This window comes from Typopeltis vanoorti, chromosome 14 (assembly GCF_054136105.1).
Source record: "Typopeltis vanoorti isolate ZY-2024b chromosome 14, IOZ_Tvanoo_1.0, whole genome shotgun sequence".
NCBI lineage: Eukaryota > Metazoa > Arthropoda > Arachnida > Uropygi > Thelyphonidae > Typopeltis > Typopeltis vanoorti.
In genome coordinates, this window is record NC_143562.1 from 50,027,593 (window position 1) to 50,051,696 (window position 24,104).

At 32.2% G+C, this 24,104-nt stretch overlaps 1 protein-coding gene across 3 annotated transcripts in view; it reads right to left on the reverse strand.

Moving 5' to 3' along the window:
• Window positions 1-658: 658 nt before the first annotated feature.
• Window positions 659-24,104, reverse strand: part of LOC150099452 (uncharacterized) — a 42,612-nt gene continuing 19,166 nt past the window's right edge. Inside the window, exons 6-8 of one of the 3 annotated variants that reach the window (XR_016549377.1) lie at window positions 9,376-9,414; window positions 2,940-3,053; window positions 659-701 (exon numbers count right to left, since the gene is read on the reverse strand). Coding sequence is in view for 2 of the 3 variants with exons in the window: in XM_090404095.1 (XP_090260221.1) it covers window positions 3,036-3,053; window positions 9,376-9,414 (57 nt within the window). In the remaining variant the exon portion in view is untranslated. Of the gene's footprint in view, window positions 702-2,638; window positions 3,054-9,375; window positions 9,415-23,439; window positions 23,661-24,104 lie in introns of those variants that run through there. The other 2 variants (XM_090404095.1, XM_090404096.1) reach the window with 2 other exon arrangements.

The window sequence follows — 24,104 nt, forward strand, 5'->3', positions numbered from 1 at the left end:
GAGTCTTTGAAGGTAAATGCTGCAATACGTCGGGTACCGCAGTCACTTTAGCACAAGTAAAAGTCTGTTTTCCGTGACGTTGTTTGTCTGCGACTGATACAGTTTCTGTTAATTTCGTAATTGTGCAATGTTGATGAACAACAGTTTTGGGATACTTCCGTCGAAATCCCCCACAATATTTGTGTAAAATTGACAGTCAACATCATATTCCAGAATACCAGCTCCTTGCTCCGGGGAAATTGCCAATTTGCTTCCCTCATATTCCTTGGGTGCCATCTATCGGCAAAATGAATAATTAATGAAGAAATTCGATGCAGATTAGCTTCAACGTTTATGTGCGCGACTTTTGGATCACCCTGTAGTATCGAAGGGGAAGCAGATTACAGTAGATAGCGGTTTTCACCTCATATTCTTAAACCATAAATATATAATTTGTTTGAATGGATGTTTATTGATACTTAAACCATTGATATTCATTGATATGATATTGAGCTTTAAAATAAAAATGTTTTGTGTTGTGTTTTTGAGTAAATGGTTGAGCTTGTTCGGAAAAAGAAGATATGTAGTTTAAGTCATGCACCCTTGTAATACATGATGCAAATACATTAATAAATTAAAACATTGGTTTAAATAGTAATAATTCTTCTTGCCTCTTTGTCCTTTACTTCACAATCTTAACATTTTGTCCATTTTGTCCACCACTGTAAAAATTAAAAAAAAATAAAGCACACTTTCGAAAGAACATTAGTAAAGATCATCAGATTAAATGCATTTCAAGAAAAATAAATTAACTTAAATGGGAAAGATTTATTTATCAATATTAATTAGAAGTTCCTAAACCTTTTACAAAATACCTAGAGCTACTAATTATCTGAATTTCGCTTTTAATTTGACTTTATCAGTGCTAAAATTATTTAAAGTGATTCGAATCTGTTATGAAAGTTTGCCCGTTTCTTGGTATTCCGAGAGTAAAAATAAAACTTAATTTTAAATATATATATATATATATATATATATATATATATATATATATATATATATATATATATATATATATATATATATATATATATATATATATATATATATATATTTCTTTATATGTAATTTGCCATGTCTCTCGATCATTGGTGTCCTCTGGTGGCCTATTGGAAGAAAAACAGTTCCAGAAAGAAATTCATTATCGCATTCTATGTGATTGTCTACCTGACTTTCAAGCGAGAAATTCAGAAAGGTTTATCGAGCAGTATAGTTTCATGTCCAGGTCATTCCAAGAAAGGGCGGTAAAGTTCTACAGCAACTCTCTTTGCTGCAGTTTGCATATGAGAAACCAAGAATGAATTAAGTTACTGCAACCAATAAATTGAATCAGCATCCGAAATGAAAAGGACTGAGCACTCAACCCACAAAATAGCTCAATATTAACGAAGATAGAATATCAAATCTGGAAATAAATAAGAAAAAAATTTGAGATTACATTAGATTAATGGGAATCTAGCTGAATACGTTTGTTTCAGCTGTTCAGTTGAACAGCTGAAACAAACGTATTCAGCTACATTCAAACTACAAACAAACAAGATAAACTACAAACAAAGAAGATAAACAAAAAATTAAAACAAGTGAAATGAGATTTATAAAAAGAACTGCAAAATACACATTATTAGATCAAAAAAGGAACGAAGACATTTTAATAGAACTAAAAACAAAATCAATGGAAGAAAAACTAAACAATTATAAACAAAAATGGATTGAACATGTAAACCGAATGGTCAACACCCGAAATCCTAAACTAATACTAAAATATAAGCCAATTGGAAAGAGAAGGCAGGGTAGACCTCAAAAAAAGATATCGGATGGACAATCAGACCGCAACAGACCGATATGGTGTATACCCGTAATTAGTGTTATGATGATGATGGTGTAGAAATTATAGTAAATTGTGAAAAAATAAGTAAACAAAAAGAATGAAGAAATTCAAATGAAGAAATGAAGAAATTCAAGAATAAATTCTCTATAATAAACAGATTATCAGCAAAATATTAGCAGCATGAATAGTCTCTAAAAGTGCATTAACATTGCAAAATATTTTATCGTAAGTAACATTACGATAAAGGCAAGGACAGTAAAAGAAGTAACTAAGCAAAGAATCCCTGAAACATACATGAAATATATGAGAAAAAGAAACTTATGCAAGACTAGATAAAAAAGCGAAATGAAGGGAGATTGCAAAAGATATAAACTAGATACTAGTTATGAAAACAACAGAAATAATTCTTAGTAATTTGTATTTTTTTATTAACCCTAATTTTAAAAACCTTTAATTAGCCTCTTGAAAAATAATCTAGAAGGAATGCGATATTAAGGAGGACAACAGAAATGCAATATGAAGGATGCTAATTACAGGCAAGAAAAGACGAAGAAACAGTGGCCGCCAGCGCTGCATACTCGTCTGATACCGAAACAGACCATCTCGCCTAGATTAATGAAGTTAACAAGAAAAAGAAAGCGAAAATTGAGAACAAGTGGTGTTTGCTTTAGTGAAAAAATTAGGCCTCTGAATGAATTTCTCTTATAACCTGCTTACGTTTATAATTTGCTTTTATTTTCCAAGTTGATGTTTTTAATAATTGAAGTTACTTCATTCCCAACAAGATATTCATTAAGAACATCTCTCATTATGCGACATTCGCGCTAGGGAATTGTAATCAATCTTTCTTCCTGTTACGCAGAACTCCCAGTGGTTGGTTCAACAGGTCACGTGTTCTGTTTCGAAAATCTCTTATATTGCTGGTAGCGCTGATTACCCTACGTGTTGAAAATCCTTCGGCGTGCGTCGTTTCAGCTTGTACATTGAAAGTTGTTTTATTCTGCCGTTGAATGACAGAAAATACCAACTGCACGCACTTACGTCATCAAGGTTCACCGTTTTGATAACTTACCTAGGTGAATGGATATCTCCAAATTCCGGTGACGAAAGATTTCCATACGACCCTTCAGGAAGATAACTCGGTCACTTGGTGTTAGCCTCTTGTGTCTTAGTAGGCAACTGTTATCTAAAGTGACATTACATGACAATAACACGAGAATGTAAATATTGTTTTTGATCATTTAGAATTTAATCAAAATTCAATATTAAAGCAGAGTGATCGCATTGATCATACAAAGCTCTTCCAATGATTTGTTAGATTTAAAACATACAATAAAATCAATTGATAATCATATAAAATAACTATAAATATTAATAATTTGGTAATGAAACTGACAGTCTTAATACAATTACTGATATACTTAGAGAATATGCATAATTGGTTTATGCTTACTCGATGTTATGACATTTTTTATTATTAAATGCTTATTCTGAATAAGATTGAATTTATTGTTTAGGCTGTACGAAAACTATATTTTCATTTTGGTTTTAATGAGTGTCCAATTTAGTAGTCCTTGCCAAAAATATATTAATAACGTATACAATGATTTATAAATACAATACAGAACTCGTGTTTCAAATGATATAAAGACAGTCTTCCTCCAAATAATGGAATCGATTTTCTGTTAATATTGTTTTATTCAATAATTAAAGTTAAAAAAAATGATTGCAGTTGGTGTTATTTACACATAAACATATTTACATATAAACACCTGCCTTGGGACAATTATTATAAGCACTAAGAAGAATATATAATTATAACAAATATTCCCCTACTAATAACTTTCCTAAATTTATAATCTTTAACATTGAAACTTATAATTTAATAATATCTCACTTACTTTTTTGGCAACAATCCTTTCCTTTACTTTCTTCATTGGCCGATACGAGAGAAAACCCCAAGATCAGTAAGAGGAAAGCGCTCCCTTTGAACTTCATTATGACAAAGTTAGTGTTACCTTATCGATAGCTGCTGATTTCTGTGAGATTGATCCTCCCGACTACCACATCTTTTATACTCTCCGAATAAGTCCTCCCTCACTTCCTTTAGGTTGAGTGCAGCTCAAACTTTTTTTTTTTTTTTTTTTTTTTTTTTTTATAAGGGACCACAAAAGAAATCTTCAACGTTGACTTGATTCAAGGCGAATAAGGATGCCGTGAAAGTAGCATACAAAATGTTTTCAGTGAGTTTTGCTATCTTACATCATCCTATACATGGCTATATCATTCTGTTCAAACAAGACTTATGAATGTAGTTGATGACGATATAAGACAAATTTTTTTCCTTGGATCACTTGCTTTTTTTTTTCACACAAGATAGCAATTTATACTCTTAGAATAACGCTCCTTCCTTTAGGTTGCGTGCAGTTCCAACATGTTTTTTAAAAAGGAAGTTTAAGTGCGTGGTTCTAAGATTTCTGAATAAATATTGTATCACTTGTTCCAATTGTTATGCTTTGCGTATTTCCCAGAAAAATGTTTTTGCAATCAAACGTCAAGGTCGCTTGACGTTTGATCATGGCCACTGGTACAATTCAACCCACATGTAACAATTATTGTTGCGTACTTATAATAATACTCTTTCTGATTAGATATTACAAGCTACAAGATATTTTGTTTTATAGTTAATGAATCCTAACTCAGAAAACGTCAAATTATGCAGTATTGTTTTAATTACTGTTTCAATTACTGTTTTATTAACGAAACTATATCCAATTCATATAAATTACATCAACACTGAAATATGAAAAGATTAATCGAAGCTGCTTACACAGCTATTCGTCGTCGTATTATTATTATTATTATTATTATTATTATTATTATTATTATTATTATTATTATTATTATTATTATTATTTGATATTTTAATTTAAAAATTATTATAAATACCTTAAATATGCAATTATATTATTAATAAAATGTACTTATATAAATCTTTATATATATATATATATATATATATATATATATATATAAAATAAAAAACACTATAGGAAACATTGTATCACTATAAAAACGACTATTATAAAATTCAGTTAGCTTTGATCTGTAGCTACAGTCCGTGTTAAAGTTCTATTGTTGGGCATCTGCGTGCGTCTGGCTTCACGAGTGTGCATATCAGATAGCAGAGCTGAAAGAATCCGATTGATTATAGCTAAGGTTATTATTTATATGATGAGGGTCTAACAATTTCTTTAGATTCGACAATGCGGCGTTCTACCTCGTCATGGCATATATGAAGGTTTGAAGTTGTTGTCCAGTTTATCTCATGTTGACGGCCTTCAACATTTGTGTTTACTGAAAACAGTACCTGGCTTGACAGGGGCACTTTCTCTAGTTCTTTTGTAGGCAATGTCTCGCTGGCGTTCTTCCAGACGTAGGAGGATGGATTTTTCAGTTTGGCCATTGTATTGTTTCCGGCAGTCACACGTGATTTTGTACACTCCTGGGAACTGTAGACGTTGTGAGCTTGTTTGTATTTGCTTAAAAGCGATCTTAGTTTAGGAAGAATAGAGAAGCAGGTTTTTATGTTGAACTTTCGTAAAATTCTTCTTAGTTTCGTGGAGAGCGAGCTGATGTATGGTAAGGAGATATAACCTTTGGGGTTGTTTTGTGTTTCTGAGTTGGGTTGATGGCGGCAGTATAGATGCTTATTAATAGTTTTCGACGAGTAGCCATTATTTGTGAAGATTCTTTGTAGATGTTGTAGTTCATTTTTTTAGCTTTTCATCATCTGACAGTACAGATCTGGCACGATGCGCTAGAGTTGAGATGATACGCACTTTCTGTGCAGGATAGTGATGAACTACAATATCTACAAAGAACCTTCACAAGTAATGGCTACTCGTCGAAAACTATTAATAAGCATCTAAACCAAATTTATAAATGCATAACCACAAGAATATACACACAGTAGTACAACTACTCCATCTGAAAATGTCGAAACATATATATCAAAGACAATAATAATAATAATAATAATAATAATAATAATAATAATAATAATAATAATAATAATAATAATAATAAATTTCTTTCCTGATATGTACCCTCAAGGGTTGTTCAAGCTACTATGACAGCATTACATGATTAAGTTTACATTCTTCTTAATCTCCTATCCACAATTTTTCTCCAAATCAGTCTATTACTTATGAGCACTATATGATATTCTTATGATATATATCGTCATATATATATATATATATATATAACATTTTTTGCACTCGTTACGGTCATCCCACCAAAATCTTGGTCTTCCTTTGGGTATCGTTTCTGCCATCTTTGCATCAAACACATGCTTTGCTACACTTTCTTTACTCATTCTGTTTAAGTGTCCATATCCTTATATTAGAACTGCTGACACATTCTTGAATACTAGTAATGTTAATTTCCCTCATAATATCTTCATTTATGAATCTGCCATTGATGCCTTCGGGTCACTGCCGTATTTATCAGAATCCTCATATCTGTGATCCTTCATTAAGTGCTTTATTTCTAACTTAAATCTCAGATCCATAACTTCAAACTGGTTTGAACACGGTCTTGTGTGTTGCTATTTCGCTGTTTATACTAATTTCTCTCTTATTCCATATTCATCTATTCAGTTGGCCACCCACTGTAGCAGCTTTGCTTGTTCTGTTTGTCTATTTCAGAATTTAACTTGCTATCTTCACTAAAACTGTGCCTAAATAGCTGAAATGTGTTATTGGTCTGTAGACTCTTCATTGAGAATGCAGCTCAGTTTTATATGGTTTGTCTATTTTTAAAATTTTGGTCTTGCTATTGCTTATTTTCATGGCAGAGTTGTTACAGCTGTTATTCAATTTAGTTGATGAAACCTTGAAACTTGAACTAGATGTGTTTAGGAGTGCAACATCATTTATAACACAAAGAACTAAGTTGGACATCATTCAGACCCGGTTTTAAATCCTAAAAAATTAGTACACAAAATTATTATTTTTATACAAAAATGTTCCGTTTTTTCCCTTTATACAGTCAAGTCTCTTTTTGTGCGGTTTATTTTTATACGGTTTTAATGTTATGCGATACTATATTTCAATTTTTTCAGGAGTTCTTCGTTGTATATGTATGTACTTAGACTGGGCGAGAATGTAAACGCGGCATTATGTTCAACGTCTTAATGTGTAAGCTATGTATAGTATGAGTAAGCAGTGGACGTTTGTGAACTTTAATGTTGAATTAACTTCTATGTCTATCAGTTTTTTATGTGAAAATCTACAGTAAAGTTGATTTGTAATAATTAAATTTTAATCCCACTTAAAAAAACAACAACATAATGAGTACAAAAAGAAAACGTGAAAGTGATTCTGTCCCCAAAAAACGTAAATGGCTCACTTTGGAACAAAAGCTCGATATAAAATCAAGCTTCATGAAGAAGATACATCCGTTGCTAAAATAGGCCGTGAAAAAGGAATGGAGAGGACATCAGTTCGAAAACTTATCAAAAAAAAAGATCAATACAAATCGCATATTATTATATTTATCACAAATAGGGACTAAAACCAGAAGCAAACGAATGATAAATCTGGAGCGGCTATTATCCATATGGATCGAAGACTTAACTCAAAAGCGAGTTCTGCTTAGTCAAATGGAAATTAAAGTCCAAGCATTAAGTCTTGGTAATGACTTGAAGACTATTGATGATATAGAAAACGAAGTTGAGGGAACTAGTGAAAATGTTAGGGCAAGTCGTGGGTGTTTTTTTCGTTTTAAGCAACGAACTGGTATTCACAATTTGGCGAATCTGCCAGTGCACATCAAGAGGCTGCTTTAAGATATCCGAAGTGAAATCATGCAAAAAGGTGGCTACAAAGATGAACAAATATTTAACGTTGATGAAACGGGATTATTCTGGAGAAAGTTGCCATCACACAGTTTTATAACATCCAATGAAAAGTCATGCCCTGGATATAAAATTTCAAAAGACCGTCTCACACTGTTTTTCGGAGGAAATACGCAGGGGATTTCGAATTAAAATCGATGCTTGTGTACCCTGCAGCAAATCCTAGAGCTCTTTAAAATGTATCAAAAAAATAATCTCCCAGCGTTGTGGCGTTCAAATAAGAAAGCATGGGTCACAAGAGTTTTATTTGAAGATGGATTCACCAACTATTTTTGCCCTACAACAGAACGTTATTGCAGAGAAAAGGGATTAGATTTTAAGATTTTATTGATCTTTGATAATGCGCCCGGTATTCCGACTGGTCTTTGTGATTTAAATGAAAATGTACAAATAACTTTTCTTCCATCAAATACGACGTCGATGATCCAACCAATAGATCACGGTGTCATTGCGAAATGGCCAATTATTTGCGCCGCACTTTTTCTCAAGCCATAAAAGCTACAGCAGGAGAAATATGCGCCTACTTTAAGGGAATTTTGGAAGAGCTACAACATCAAAAACGTCATCGAAAATATAGGCGAAGCATGGCATGAATTAACGGGAGAGCAGTAGGGAAACATATCATACCACATTGCGCAATTGATTTCATTGGTTTTGAAACTCATTTTGCTGAAGCCACTAATCACATAGTGGAAATTGGACAGCAATTTGGTTTCAAAGAGTTAGATTCCGTCAACGTAATCGAGTGCATTGAATCGAACTCTAATGAACTGGATAATGAAACACTTATTAACATGGATGAACAAGGAGTTTATGAAGAGCGGGAGGACAACTTAGACAACGATGACTGTGTTGAAGTGCCTGCACGAGAATTAACAACTGAACAACTACAGTATCAAAAATTATTAGAATGGTTGAAACCCTCTCAGAGCATATCATGGAAGTGGATCCCAATATTGAACGTAGCCTTACAATTCGCCGAACGATGAACAATGCAATTCGTTGCTACAAAGAAATGTATGAAGAGAAAGAAAAAAAAAAGAAGAAAAAGGTGCAGACATCGATATTGCAATTTTTATAGAATAAAATATTAATTACGAAAACGTATTTTTTGTTTAATTATTTTTCATAAAGACATTTGAATTTATTAATCTCGTTTTATTTATTGAAAAACAGGGAGAATTTTTTTTTTTTTTTTTGGAACCAATTATCATTTTTTTTGTATGTATTTAGTTCTTCGATTAGTCGGATTTCAAACAGTCCGGGATATCGGTGGAACCGATTACCCGGACAATGCGAGGGATTGCTGTACATAATTTTGTTTATTTAGTTTACTTATCTAACATTCTCTTGAAACCATCTTTAATATTTGCTCATATATAGATAGATGAAATAACAACTTTCAACTGTCAGCTAATAGTAAACGAGAAGAATCGATGTGAAAATTCACTTAAATGTTGAAATATTTTATTTCAAGTTGAAATATCATAAAATCTATTCCTTTTTCTTGGTGAGAAGCAAATACAGATATTAAAAATAGTAATCATGAACAAAATAATGAATATATAAATGTTATATAACTTACTTGAATTATATTGCAATCTTTATCATTCCCGCACTCTTTCTTTAAATAAACAAACACAAGTATGAGGTATTCTGATTAAAAATCGTAAGGAACAATGCGCAAAGTAGCAATTCCATTATAAGTTTTATATTACATTAGTGAGCTAAACCCAACAATAAATGAACTTCTTTTAGAATATGTCGGAAATCTATATAATTTTTAAGTTCATTATATATTAATATGGACAAAGAAAATAAGTTATAATCAAAATAAAGGTAATCGTCTAAAATATCTTATTGTATTACAAATTATTATTATTATTATTATTATTATTATTATTACTTATATTTAATAAATATATTTTTATATTTTTATAAAAAAAGTTCTTATAATTATAAGAACTTTTTTTATAGCTTTGCTATGAAACCATCTAGAGGAAGTGGGAGATAGGTACAAGAAATCAAAGGTAGAAAAGTAAAAGTAGAGAAGAAATTACGTCCAAGATTTTACATCCTAGAAATCTTAATTACATTTTAGAAGGAAACAAAATTTGGAATTTTACTCTTTAAAAGGAACATACATTTTGGTGTTCTTTTGAAAGAGGCAATTTGAAAAAAAATGGGTTTGTGGTAGAAAATGACAGGTATGTAAGTTATTCGTAGAATTAAAACGCTCTTACTGCAAGAGCTGAGTATTACATAGGGAAGTGTAATAGATGAAATTCTCCAACTGTGTGTGTTCTCAAGTTGAATCTGCTATTAGCGGGCACAAGTAAGCAAACACATTCAGTAACTCATATCCGTTGGAATGCTATCAAAGCAATCTTCTGTTAGTTCCCTTGACAATGTTCTGGTAACAATGGAAGAAATATATAAGGAAAAAAAGTCTATCACTCTTTTCATAGACTAGCGGCAATTAACTACAGAATATGTTTCCTACATACTTATCTTTGAAACGTCAAATAAATGACACTTTCGGTTTCCATCTGTACGGTCTAGTGTATATTATTTATTGTATTTACTGTGGAAGGTTTCTAATGTTTATGTTTTAATTGTGACAGATATCAAGTGTTATGTACGTCGATTATGAATATCTAGAATGTTTGAAATCGTTTTATCAGATAAAGAAATGTAATAAAGCATACTGTCATCACTTGTATATATTATTTAAGTAAAGTTACAGCAGAGGGCATAAGTTACTGTGAGTAGAATAGCAGCATAAAAGTAAGAATACACCGGATACTCCAGCATTTCTCTGGAAATCGGAAGAGAGAAAATGGCATCACGCCAGATAGCCTGCAATCCCTTTACAACTGGAGCAATGTAACCTGCAAATTTGTCGTTTTAAAAGCCGGCATTTATTCCATATTCGAGCAAAAATGACAAATGATATGCAATATTTCCCTTGGTAGACAATTAATCAACCATCGACCCTCAATGAATCGCTTATTGTGAAATAAGTCTTTCAGATTATACGTTTCTAAGGGACATTCCAATTCACCGACCAATCCTTCCCCCGTACGTCATCATTTGATACCGACATTCAGAGGAACAGTTGGTGAATCATGTACTAAAAAATAATAAGCCGATGTCACTCCACGAAATTCACTCCAACGCCCAATTAAGATGGTTGTGTATATTCAATTAAATATACATAAAAGTCAAAGATAAATAAAAAGAAGGATGCATCTCATAATATTTTATGTATTTATTTTTTTTATTTAGGTTTCATTTATTTATTTACTTCAATATGTACATGCTTAAACTGCTAAATTAGATAATTAATGTACACACGTTTTAATTAAACTATCATCGGACTTTTACAGCACGCTAATTCTGCCAAAAGGATTCTCCTAATAAGCGAAATATTGATCAAAGGATTATTTAGTTAACTTTGATGCATTTCATGTTGGACAGGGTTATAATAATTCAGGAAGAGTAACTTTGTATACTGGAAACATGTCTTTAATCTTAAATCTGTATTATCCAGCATGTTTTATCATTACTTAAGTGTTATAAGAGTACGGATGTGAATTGTGATTTATATAAGGAGGGCAGCAGGTTGGAAGATTACAAAAGTGTGTTAGCTACACAAGAAAATTGAATAATCGAGTAAGCTGTACTGTTCATATATTTATAAGAAATAGAATGACCTATCAGATATATCCTCAGCAATTTGTTTAGTAATATGTCAGATCATCTTTAAACCACGAACATACAGGAAATTAGTGTAGAATAAAAACGTGCAGAGAAATGCGTAACAAAGTAGAAAATAGCATTGTTCGTGAATGGAGGTTAAGGTAATGTAGTGTGGCTTACAGCGATTATTCCTTCGAAGTATCAGTTAATAATAAAAAGAAGGTGAAGAAGGTAAAACCTAAAAGTTCGCAGCATGCATTACTAATAAAAATTTTGATCACGGAAACTTTATAGAATATTTAAAAGTTTGCATCTTCTATTATTTTAAACTTCCAACAGGAAATTACATTAAATATTGTAGACTAATATCGACTGTTCAACTTTCACATATTCAACTGTTTTTCAGATCGTAATTAGAAAACCGTAAAATCGATACCTAAACTCCATATTCTTTTAAACCTTAAATCTTAAAAGTTTAAATACTAAAAATGTGCTGGCGATTTCAAAAGAAAAAAATATATATAAATATGTAAATACACGAATGTCAGTTTTGATAATATCTCCCATTCTAATGTGCACATCACGTAGTACAATTACTCCATCTGAAAATGTCCAAACAAATATATCTCTGATATATTTGTTTCGATACGAATTTATATATAATTCGATACGAATTATATATATTTCGATACGCTAACCACTCAGCCACCTACCTGGCTGCCCGTGCGGTTAGCGTATCCGCTCTCCATCCAAAAGCGGCGGGTTCCAATCCCGCCGTGGGCATGGATATCTGTGATGCCTGCGGAAATACTAATAGGACTCAGCGATGGATGGCGTTGATGTATTGCAGTCAGTTGGATGATTGAGTGGTGGAGAGAGAGAGGTGTACAGTATGTGCCCACGTTTGATGAGTAGTTCGACTCCCTCAAGGTGTCAAATAATATATATATATATTTTTTTGACTTGGCAAAGTTTATTATCCTCATCACGTTTACAGAATATTTACCAATATATACAGCTGAAGTACTATTATCACATTTTCAATTTAGTATAAATATTTAGTATAGAATATTAAGTAAATAATATTTTATAAATATGCATAAATATTAATAATAATGATGTATTTTGCATTTTTTCACATGCATATTTACAATGAGTCATTTAATGTACTAACAGAGATCTTTCTCATTTTAACCATATTGGTTATGGAAACATTTCATTACACCATTTTTTTCTGCATTGTATAATTTACGTTTATATTTCAATTTTTAGTTCATTTCATTTCACAATTTATATTTAGAGTTGATATTTTTTCTTTCTTTTTTGTTTTTGTTAGCAACAGGAGATGCTGAGTGGATTCGTTTCACTTTTTTCATAGTTCTAATTATGTTTGAAGATCAATGATATAAATAATAAAAATAATATTTTTTTTTAAATTACACAAATTTATTAAAATTACGTTAAAGCTTACAAAGACATTAAGGTTTGGATACAGGTCACATCAAAGTTACGATTATATTAACATTGAAATGATTTAATTTTTTTAATTTAAAAATAAAGATTTTTTTTCAAAATTAAAATAAAAACTTAACAAATTTTAAACTTTTTAAAATTTAAAATAATAATATTTACTACTACAAATATTCTGTACAGAATGCTATGTAAATATCTTATTTAAATTGCATAAATAATGATATTAACAATGTATATTTACTACTTTTATAACATCATTATTTACAATCATTCTCTTTTTTGCTAAGTCGATTATAATATTTATTTGTTTCTTTGGGTGGCATTTCTGATTTCTTCCTCGAAGCTTTCAGAGTTTATCTTAGGAAGTTAATAGTCGGCGGGGGTTTCGTTGTTTTGTTTCTATACCCGTCGCAAGTCGGTTTTGATTTTACTATTACACGTGCCCATGGAATACTACTGCTTGTGCATGGTTTAAATTTTTGCAATTGGGGATTGGATTTCGATATACGGTGTGTTTGTCTCCTTGTAATGGTGTTTGAGAGGGATTGTTATAGGGTTGTCTGTGTGTGTATATGTGTGAGAGAGAATGAGAGAGAGAGAGAGAGAGAGGGAGGGGAAAGGGAAAAGGAGAAGAGAGTAGTTTTTTTTTAATGTTCAGTCCCGTAATAATATCTATGTAGGGCCAGTTTCAGCTGTCTGTAGGTCCCTAGGTTTCTGTCGTCGAATGGCAGTTTGTTCATCGTGTCAGGTATGTAGAAGTTTCGGGTGGCTTTCCGGTCGTGATTATTGTATTTATATGTTATGTAGTGTTGTTATCTGATATGTTGTTCTGGCTACTCTATAGGTTGGGCTGCAGTAATGTATTAACATGACAGTGTAGTAACATAAGTATTTCGCATTAAATATTTTGTGTTCTGTCCATTTGATCGCATAAGTGTGAGTTGTTCCCATAATATCAGTTTTACCATTTTACCTTGCAACCGTTGTAACCTGTTAAGTCTGTAGTCTGCACAGAACGCATATAATGTGATTGCATATCTTAAAATGTTTTCACCTAATGCTTTATAGATTAGTATTTTTATGGGGGTTGGGGCAATGTCTTTTAATCTGTATAGTTTGCTTGCTATTATCCTGAGTATGTTGTGTAGGTAGTTTATATGGCTATTCCAACTTTGATCAGCATCGAAGTGAAGTCCGAGATACGTGTTGTTTTCACCTGTGTGATGGTTCTGGTTTTATGATCGGCGCTTTGTGTATAGGAGGATGAGTGTCGCATAATGAGATATTTAGTTTCTATGAGTAGGGTTTGAGGGTTTTTGAATATAATTAGCTTTGTTTAAATTAAGGGGATATTAAATCCAACATTGTTTTAAAAACAAATAAGAAACTCAAAGATCGGAATCAAAGAGTGAGTTTCATGCCGAATATAGTAACTATATACGTATTGGCGACTACTAGCTTAAGCTAAAGCACGTAGTTCAAGTACGTAGTACAAACTAGGGCAACTCTTTGCAAAAGTAGAGAAAGTTCTGATCGCTATTCTTAGTATGTTCCACAATGTAAAACCCATCTGCTAGGAGATGTATGATGTTATACATTATGGTGCTTTGTCTTTACTTTAAATAATTTATGGGTGCACCTTTCTGACAACTCGTATAGCAGAGTATATAAGTTCTTTTCGCTATACCCTTAGTATAGCGAAACTCACTGATGAGATCTAAATAAAGATCGAAACCGGTCTGGGTAGTGACCTCCCGCCATAATGTATAACATCATACATCTCCTAGGAGATGGGTTTTACATTACGGAAAATACTAAGAATAGCGATCGGCACTTTCTCCACCTTTGCAACGAGTTGCCTTAGCCTGTACTACATACTTGAACTACGTGCTTTAGCTTACGCTAGGTAGTCGCCGATACGTTTATACTTACTATATTCGGCATGAAACTCTTTGATTCCGATCTTTGAGTTTCTTATTCGGTTTTAAAACAATGTGGGATTTAATATTTTTTAAAAATATATTTTGTTAATTGCTAAAATATTTATACATACAATAAACATCTTGTGAGCAATTGCATCTTATAATTTTACAGAGTTCAGCAGTAAGTGCTGCAATTCCTACATTTCAATTAAAATTTTTAATAATACTTTTTTGCCTTTATATTATGAATTTACAACACTTGTTCTTCTAATATTAACAATGAAGATTATACAGAATTTTGTGTATAATTTTTTATTTTATTTTTATTTTATTTATTTATTTATTTATTTATTTATTTATTTATTTTTAAGTTTGAGAAAGAATGATTATATGGACATTTTTTTATACATAATTTTTATACATAAAAATTTCTGCATTTGCTTATAAGGCTAGCTTGTAGAGGAGTGAGGCAAGTTAATCCCACCTACTTCGAAGCTTGGGTTAGCTTTTATCAAGAGAGTGGGATTTAGCTTTCACTATTTGTGTTGTTGCTACTGTTTATGTATGGGATGTAGGCATTGCATGCTAGTGATTTATGATGTGTATATTAGTGTTAATGGTTTCTTAACTTTGTTGGTATATTTTCCAGAGTTCGTTTTTAATGTTCTGTAGCTATCTACGTGTTTTAACTTTCTTGGTAGGTTGTTGAGTTGCGTGGGTATCTGATGTGATCTCACAAAAGAACCGTATGAGTTGTTGAAGGGTGTGGGGATGGACAGAGTTGTTGTAGGTCGTGTTATACGATATGTATCTCTGTTGTTTCGATAGATGATGTTGAAGTGATTCCTTGTTAATGTCATGTAGTGTTTCAAGTTTTTAATGCTCAGAATTCTGTGTATCGCCATGTGCTTGTCGGATATTGGTTGTTGCGTATAAGGTGTCCAGATCACTGTTGACACGATTTTCCTGTGTAGTGTTTCTAATTTTGTTAGGTAGCTGTTTGATGTATTTGTATAGACTGTTATTCCGTATCAGAGTAGGGATTCACAGATACCGTGATATAGGAGTTTTTTTATGGTGGGTGGAATAATGTCTTTAAATTGGAAGAGTTTTGCTGCGATGATCCGGAGTTTGGTGTGTAGGTATTCTATATGTTTTGTCCATTTAAGGTGGGAATCTATATAGAGACCGAGGTATTTTGCGTGTGTTACAGATTTGATTTCGGAACATTAGCAGGTATTTTTGTTGTCAATGCAGCGGTATTGTGTGATAATGTATCGATAGTGATGCGGGGCGTATGATTCTTGGGTTGTGTATTAACAACATCTGTGTTTTGGTGCCGTTGATTAGAATTGCGTTTTGGTGGAAGTATGTTGTGATTTCGTTTAGGTCTTGTTGTGCTTTGCAGAAAGGTGTGTCTGTGTGGATTGCTAGTAGTGAAGTGTCATCTGCGTATTGAAATATTTGACTTCTTATGGATATGTTATGAACATCGTTAATGTATATGCTGAATAGAGTGGGTGATAATATGGCACCTTGAGGTACACCGTGATTTACTTGTATACTCCCACTCTGACATGTACCTATTTTTGTTACTTGTGTTCTGTTTGAGAGGTAGTTCTTGAACCATGTATGCAGTGTTACTCTTATACCTAATGAGTATAGTTTGGTGAGAAGTATGTCATGTTCAAGTGTGTCAAATGCTTTGGTTAGGTCCAGCAATATAAGGGCGGCGTACTTGTTTTTGTCGAGAGCTTTGTTTATTGTGTCGGCGATGTCTTCTAATGAAATAATGGTGCTTTTTGTTTTCTGAAAGCCGTATTGGTTTTTTGAGATGATGTTGTACTTCTGTAAATAGTTCTGTAGTCTGGTGTGTGTTATTTTTTCTAGAATTTTTGAGATGACTGGTAGTGTAGCTATTGGTCTGTAGTTCTGAGTATCGTTTCTTTTGCCCTATTTGTATATTGGCGTAATTACTGCAGTTTTTAGTTGTTGTGGAATAATGCCTGTGTCGAATATTATGTTCACGAGTTTCAAAAGTATTGTATTTATTTGATCAAAGTGTGTTATAAGGTCTGTGAGTCTTATTTTGTCTATTCCTGGAGTGGTCTTTGGTTTTAGTTTTAGGAGTGCTTCTTTCAGTTCCTGTTTTGTTATGTGTGGAGAATACATCGTTTGTTGTTGACTTTGTGTCGGTAGTTTTTTGTTCATCGTTGATAGTTGGTCTTTTTTGAGTTGTGTGATGGAACTAGCAGACTCATGGTTGAATGAGTCTGCTAGTTCCTCTTGGTTTGTGTCTTGACCGAAGCTTTTTGCAATAAAATTTTGTGCTGGAGTTTTCTTTTTTCGGGTTACTAATTCCTTGAGTGTAGCCCATGTTTAAATATCCCCTTAATTTAAATAATGTTTTACATCGCCGAAATGAAGCCTATTACCTCTTTACTTTAAATAATTAGCTTTGTTTTTTCCGGGGTTTATATATATATGCTGTTTTCGGTTAGCTAGTAAGTGATTTAATTTATCTCGTATTGCATATTTATATTTATATACGATAATAATAATAATAAATATAATATATTTCCTGACATGTACCCTCAAATGGTGTTCAAGTTACTATGACAGCACCAGATGATTCATTTTACATTATTATTGATTTCCTGTCCACAATTTTCCTACAAATTAGTCTAGTACTTGTGAGTCCTCCGTTATTGTCATATCTAACATTTCGTGCTTCGAAGGCACTCGAGACTGTTATTCCATCGATGCCTTGGTCTTCGTCTGGATTACTTTCCCGCAATCTTTGCATAAAAAAACACCTGTTTGCTAATCTTTCTTCACCCATTCTGTTTAAGTGGCCATACCATCTGAGATTAGCACTGCTGACACATTTTTGAATGCTAATAATATCAGCTTCCTTTCTAATATATTAATTATTAATATGATTCTGCCATTGATGCCATCAGTTCACTTCCCTAATTTTTCTCAGAAACCCTCGTATTTCTGGCCTCTATTCTTTGATCAATTGTTTTATTTCCAACCCACGTCTCAGATTAATAACTTAAAACTGGTTTGAAAAATGCTTGGTATACTGCAATTTGCTGTTTTGACTAATTTCTCTATTATTCCATATAACTTTTTTTTTTAAGTTGGTTACCCACAATACCAGCTTTGCTTGTTCCGGTTGTCTATTTCCACACTGAACCTATATTTCTTCACTAAAACTGTCCCTAAATAACTGAAATAAGAGTGTTACTTGTTCTATAGATTATAGACTCTCCATTCAGAATGCAGCTCAAGTGTTCTATGCCCCTGCTTATTTTCATAGTTTTAGTCTTTTTATTACTGATTTTACTGTCAAAATCAAATAAAACATAATTTATTAAACTGGCACAATGCAAACTACTGCATTAATTACTCAAACTAATTTAACTCACTGACGTGTTTTGGAGAAAAGTACAACAATTTTTGAAATAATGGACACCACGGATGTTAGAATTCTGACAAAAGTTAGGGGAGCAAACAGATGGAATCAAAGACGGCATCCTTTTAAAAACGAACGAATTAGGAAAGAACTTAACATTGTCCATCATTCAAGAATATGTGAGCAGAGCTAATATCCGGTGGTATGGTCGCTTAAAAAGAATGGGAGTGGAAAGGTTAGAAAAACAGCTATTTCTTATTAAGAAAAACAACTGTTTGATATCCGGATATAGCTTAATACTTAAATATGCTGATGCAAAAATTCTGCCTTAAGAGACCGAAATGTAGATTTGAATATGTTGGAGATTTAAAAATATAGTTTAAAAGCAGAAGCAAAATAGCTCATAGGATAGATAGGATAGTAAAGATGGAAACCTAATTATCCTGTACTCCTTTGAGGTACAAGAATATATAAATTAAAATCATTAAATGCTTATTTCGCCATTAATTTACTTATTCCTGTCATTACTTTACTGATATTAATTTACTTATTCTGTGTTAATTTACTTATTCCCGTTATGTTGATAGTGATACAGTCCTTTAAGTTTCATCTCCCAGTGTGTAGCCTTTCACCATTTAAACTATTTTTTTTGCAGGAAACGTAACGTAATTTTAATCTGGCATGTATTGTAGAAAAGACAGGGATACTTGAGACAGCAGACAATATCTCATATTCCTAATTCTAATATCAATTTATGAGAAATTATGTGGATTCTTCAAATTACTTTTAGATCTCAATATTAGATTCCATTCTATAGGTTTTAGCAAATTCTATCGGCACATTTTGCACTATGAAACGAGGTTACGCATGATCGTCTTTTTTATTTAAAAAAAAGTAAATAAATAGTATTTTAATAATATAATTTGTATTCATTATCACTATTATGAAACTGATGATTTTTATCTGCTTTATTGCGTTTTTCTTAGAGTAATTACTTTTATTAGTATATGATTGCTTCTGATATTTCGTTGGAATTCTGTAATATTAAAATAACACTTAAAGCGGCATAAAAACTAACAAGACGGTATAACAGCAGACAGAGAGAAATTCTATGCTGAATAATAGAAATTCAATGAAAGAAATTATCCCAGTGAATCACACCATTTCGGAAACTAACGAGGATGTCGATAATGAATTAAATTACTTTGGAAATTATCAAGAATAAAATAAACTATCAGAGGCAACGAGGGAATTTGAAAGAGTCGAAAAGTAATTAGAATGGCACACGAAGAAACAGAAAGGTAAGCAGAAAAAGAAGAAACACTAAGCACTGTGTAATCAGGTAAGATATTGCGTAATGATAGTGTGTGCGATAATCAGGTGGGTAAATCGATTCCAAAATTGATCTTTCTTACTTGATTCGATTAAAAAATATTCGAGTAATCATGTTCCTACCAATATGAGAGTATTTCGGGTCTCCCGAAAACCTTTAATCTTGCAAATGAATAACTAAGATGATAGTTGAATTTTCGTTATGCTCAAAGGAGAAGAACTATTTGTCGGGAGTGTTCGATAAGTTTATATTTGTGTGCTGAGATATCGAAAAGGTTCATCTAACTATTTTTTAAGATTGATTGTATGGATGGTGTATGATAGTCTGTTTTCTAAGAGGGATATTGAAGTAGAAGCTTTCTTGATCCTGATGCATGTCTGTCGACATATCTGGTGTAGTGATTTTAATTCGTAATTCAGGCTGGTTCACCATAGTCATGGGTTGTATCTTCTCTTTGAATTCATTGATCCTTTATATTAAAATCTGGAAACAAGCTACATATTTTGTAGTTTGTTTCCCTCCTGAAAAAAAGCTACAAAACAACACCCTCTTGTCTTACAGGAGGATATTGTTAAAGATACAATGATCACTTCTTGACTTGAATTGATGGTGTAATCTGAGATATAAGGTATGGGAGAGATTCCTGTGATGAGAGGAACAGTGTATTTAAGTGAATGCAGTACGTTTTCCACTTAGGCCTCTATTGAAGCCTGCCAGTTATGTGAAGTGACCTTCAAGTGAATGTTCTTTCCTTCGTGTGTTAGTGCAACCAGATAGAAACTAGTTCATTGTTGTTAACTAAAGCTCTTGACTGGTGTGCTGCGATGATCAACGAATTCGGTATGGAGTTTGAGTTAAGGATGCAGTTGAAGTCATTTTCAGTTATAATGCTCCAAGCATCAACAATAATGAAGACCTACTTACACAACACTCAACCTACAACATGCTGAACTACACGACCGCTTCAACAAAGTAATTGGAATATAACATAATATACGACCAACTATTCAACGAACGAGTAGTTTCATAAGACAGCATTCTCTGGTACACTCTTTAGACATTCGTACCTCCACCTGAAGATTTCTTCCGGGATTATATTGAATCGCAATTACTCATTTGTATGGAAAAACACAAACTACAAATCCTATTCATCACTGCCATTATTAAAATGTGTTCGTAACACATTTTAATAATGCTAGTAAATGTATAAGGAGACATTTCTCAGATATGTATCGACGTATGTTTATATTGATTTCTTTGCATATTCTCAGATTTTAAAGACATTTTATTTAAGAAAAAATATCGCAGTAACTGATTCAGTTTTAGCATTTCATTTCATTGCATCTTATGCTTTATTTAGTTTTTTCTCAACGTTCAAGTATCAGAGAATTCTGCAGATTACCAAATGAAAAATTAGGCATCATTCGCTTTGTTTTTCAATAAATAGTTTCAAATATCAAAAAGTATATAAATTCGTTATTTCGCATGTAATAATCGAGAAGTCAAAACTGTATAAAAGGACTGCAATAATTTATTATACTCAGTATACGAAGACAATTGTTGGCTGTATGTTCAGTTGTAATTCATTCCACCCTTTAGTAATTCAGTTAAGCCTGCCTTGTCGGCTGAGTGTATCAGAAAGGTCTGTAAATCTCGCATATTTATAATACTGTGTGTTCGTTGAGGATTATGTAATTTAGCAACCTTGCTTTACGAACGAAACATAACACTTTCCCACGGGAGTTTAAACATCGCCTATAAGTGGAATGTAGATTTCACTCCGAGCTATGACACTGTTTACCACGTTTAAGCAGTTTCATTGCTCCGACGTTTCACGGATACACGTAGAACTATAGGGAGATAATGGACAAACACAGAAAACACCTTCAAGGATTTCTATTGGATAAGGACCTCGAAGGAAAAGAAATTATTATGAAATAGATCATTGTTAAGAGGTATTTGATCACGGCAATAACAGACTATGTATCTAAATCAAAAAGATTAAAAAATAGATGAATAGGAAATTTAGCAGGAATTGAGAAGAAGAGAAGATAATGGAGAAAATATAAACTTTAAAGAAGTGAGAATTTAAATGAAATCTATACAGTGCAAGCAAGAAGAGTTACAAGTGTAACAAGGAAGGAGAAATTAGATTATGAGTGGAGACTAGCTAAACAGGCTAAGAAAAATCCCAGGGAGTTTTTCCGTTATGCAACTATGAAGAGAAAGAAAGATTATGGAAGAATAACTCTGCTGAATTGAAATGCGCAAAAGTGACCAAACATGAAGTTATTGTAGAGTTGTTTAGTGATCATTTTTTTAATATAAGGATGCTATTCTAAAGAAAGAGGAAGTTGAAGAACCAATACTTCTCCTTTGTCCCTGGAAAGTGATTGAGGTTGAAATCTATGATTGTTTAAATCATTCTGATGTGAAATGGCTACTGGATTGAATGTAATTTCACAACATCTGAAAGAATTTACTAAAGAACTGTCTCTTCCATGGAGTTGGTTGTTTAATGAGAAGCTCATGTGCTCAACAATTCCTTAGAATCTTAGAATGTTGGTGAACAAGGATGTTTTTCAAAGGGATGATGAAGGGAAGAGATGTAGACAATAGGTCATTCTTAGAAGTTGTATAAAGGTGTGGTACATAAGATAGTGCTGCGTAACCTGTTTGCATGGAAAAACGTTGGTGATTGCCCAAACATTAAACCAATTTATAATGAAGTATGATAAATATTATATGTGTTAGAATAGATCCTACTGTTGCCACCCTTGATGAGTGTTGTTCCAGTAGATTTTTCTTTAATAATAATAATAATAATAATAATAATAATAATAATAATAATAATAATAATATAAGAGCCGAATCTTCGACTGCAGTTCACTGCATCGAAAACGTTTTGTGGAAAAGTATTGGATCTCTATCATGTTATGAATGCTGTTATTTCATCTGTTAACTTTATAAGGTCACATGAAACTAATCAGCGTATGTTTCAGCAGTTCCTTTGAGATATTAAAGCTGAATAGGTAGATGCAATTTTGTGATTTTAAACAGTTCAGTGAGATGGTTTAGTCGTAGTAAGGTGTTATATCATTTCAGTAAACTGTGTCATGGAACTGATATTTTTTGATCTTACAATTCTTACAAATCTTTCTAGTCATTTGAATGCACTTAGTTTAAAATTTAAAATAAAATTTGAATACTCATAGATTTTCTGAAAGATAAAACAAAACTATCAGCACCATTAGTCAGATGGTATCATCAAGATGGTATTGACTCCTAATAGACAATTTAGTTTATTTGGAATTTTTCACGAACTAAAAGAAAAACAGATGTTTTAAAAGAAACGTTCCTAACGTTAATTTGAGGTTTGAAAGTGGATTTCCTAAAATGTAAAATCGAAAGAGGTATTACTCTTTGAGCACCGAAAATTAATATCCGTTTAGATTAACTTCGGTCTTTTTTTGTCATCAAGGCAGGAGTCAATTCCATCTTGATGATACTGACTAATGGTATATCTGACTAATGGTGCTGATAGTTTTGTTTTATCTTTCAGAAAATCTGAGTATTCGAATTTTATTAATAATTGAAATCCAATTGCACAAAAGTTAACAATATAAGCTTTTTGTATATGGTCTGTCCACATGTACAAAAAAAAATACTATCCCATTTCACTATTCTTTATACGTGAATAATTATAGAAACGACTAATGATTCATGATTAAACATAATAAGATAAAGGAAAACGGTTACCTGAGCTGATAAAACGCGACTTTAGTAACTATTACAAACTTCAATAACCAGAAATAATTTTATTATTATTTAGCTAAACTTCACTCTGAAAAATATGCTTTTATCACATAAAACAAGTCACATTAATATTATATTCCTTGATAGAGTAGTTGAGTTTAGCTTCTTTAGCAGAATGATAGCGTCTCATTTCTGATACCTTTGAACCATGATTCCAGATAAATGCTTTAGAATCAAAAGATAAAGATCTCTTTCGCGCAATCCTGTTTAATAAAAAAAATACAGTAAATTTTCAATCGTTTGAAACTCATCGTAAAGCAATTATTAATGATTCATACAGTTTCTAATCTACCATGAATGAGTAATCATGTAAATGATAACTACAATTTTGGAGCGATAATCTTCTGAAGCTCTAAAAGTAAATTAGAGGCTATTTTTCTCTAACACAGGGAACCTCTGTAGTACATTACTTATCGACGTGTCATTTCCTCAATTCGAATTAACTCTGTGGGTATGAAGAACTTTCAAAGGGACCCGTGGTTTATCTGTATCACACATATGTAGAATAAGCTTCTTCTTGCCATACTAGTGAGAAAAATGTATGCGTGTGCCAGTTGTTAAGGATTTTCCACCCACGAAAAGCACATTAAATGGAGTGCACGCACACAATCAAATGATAATAAAAACCCTGCCACCTTATCCTTAGC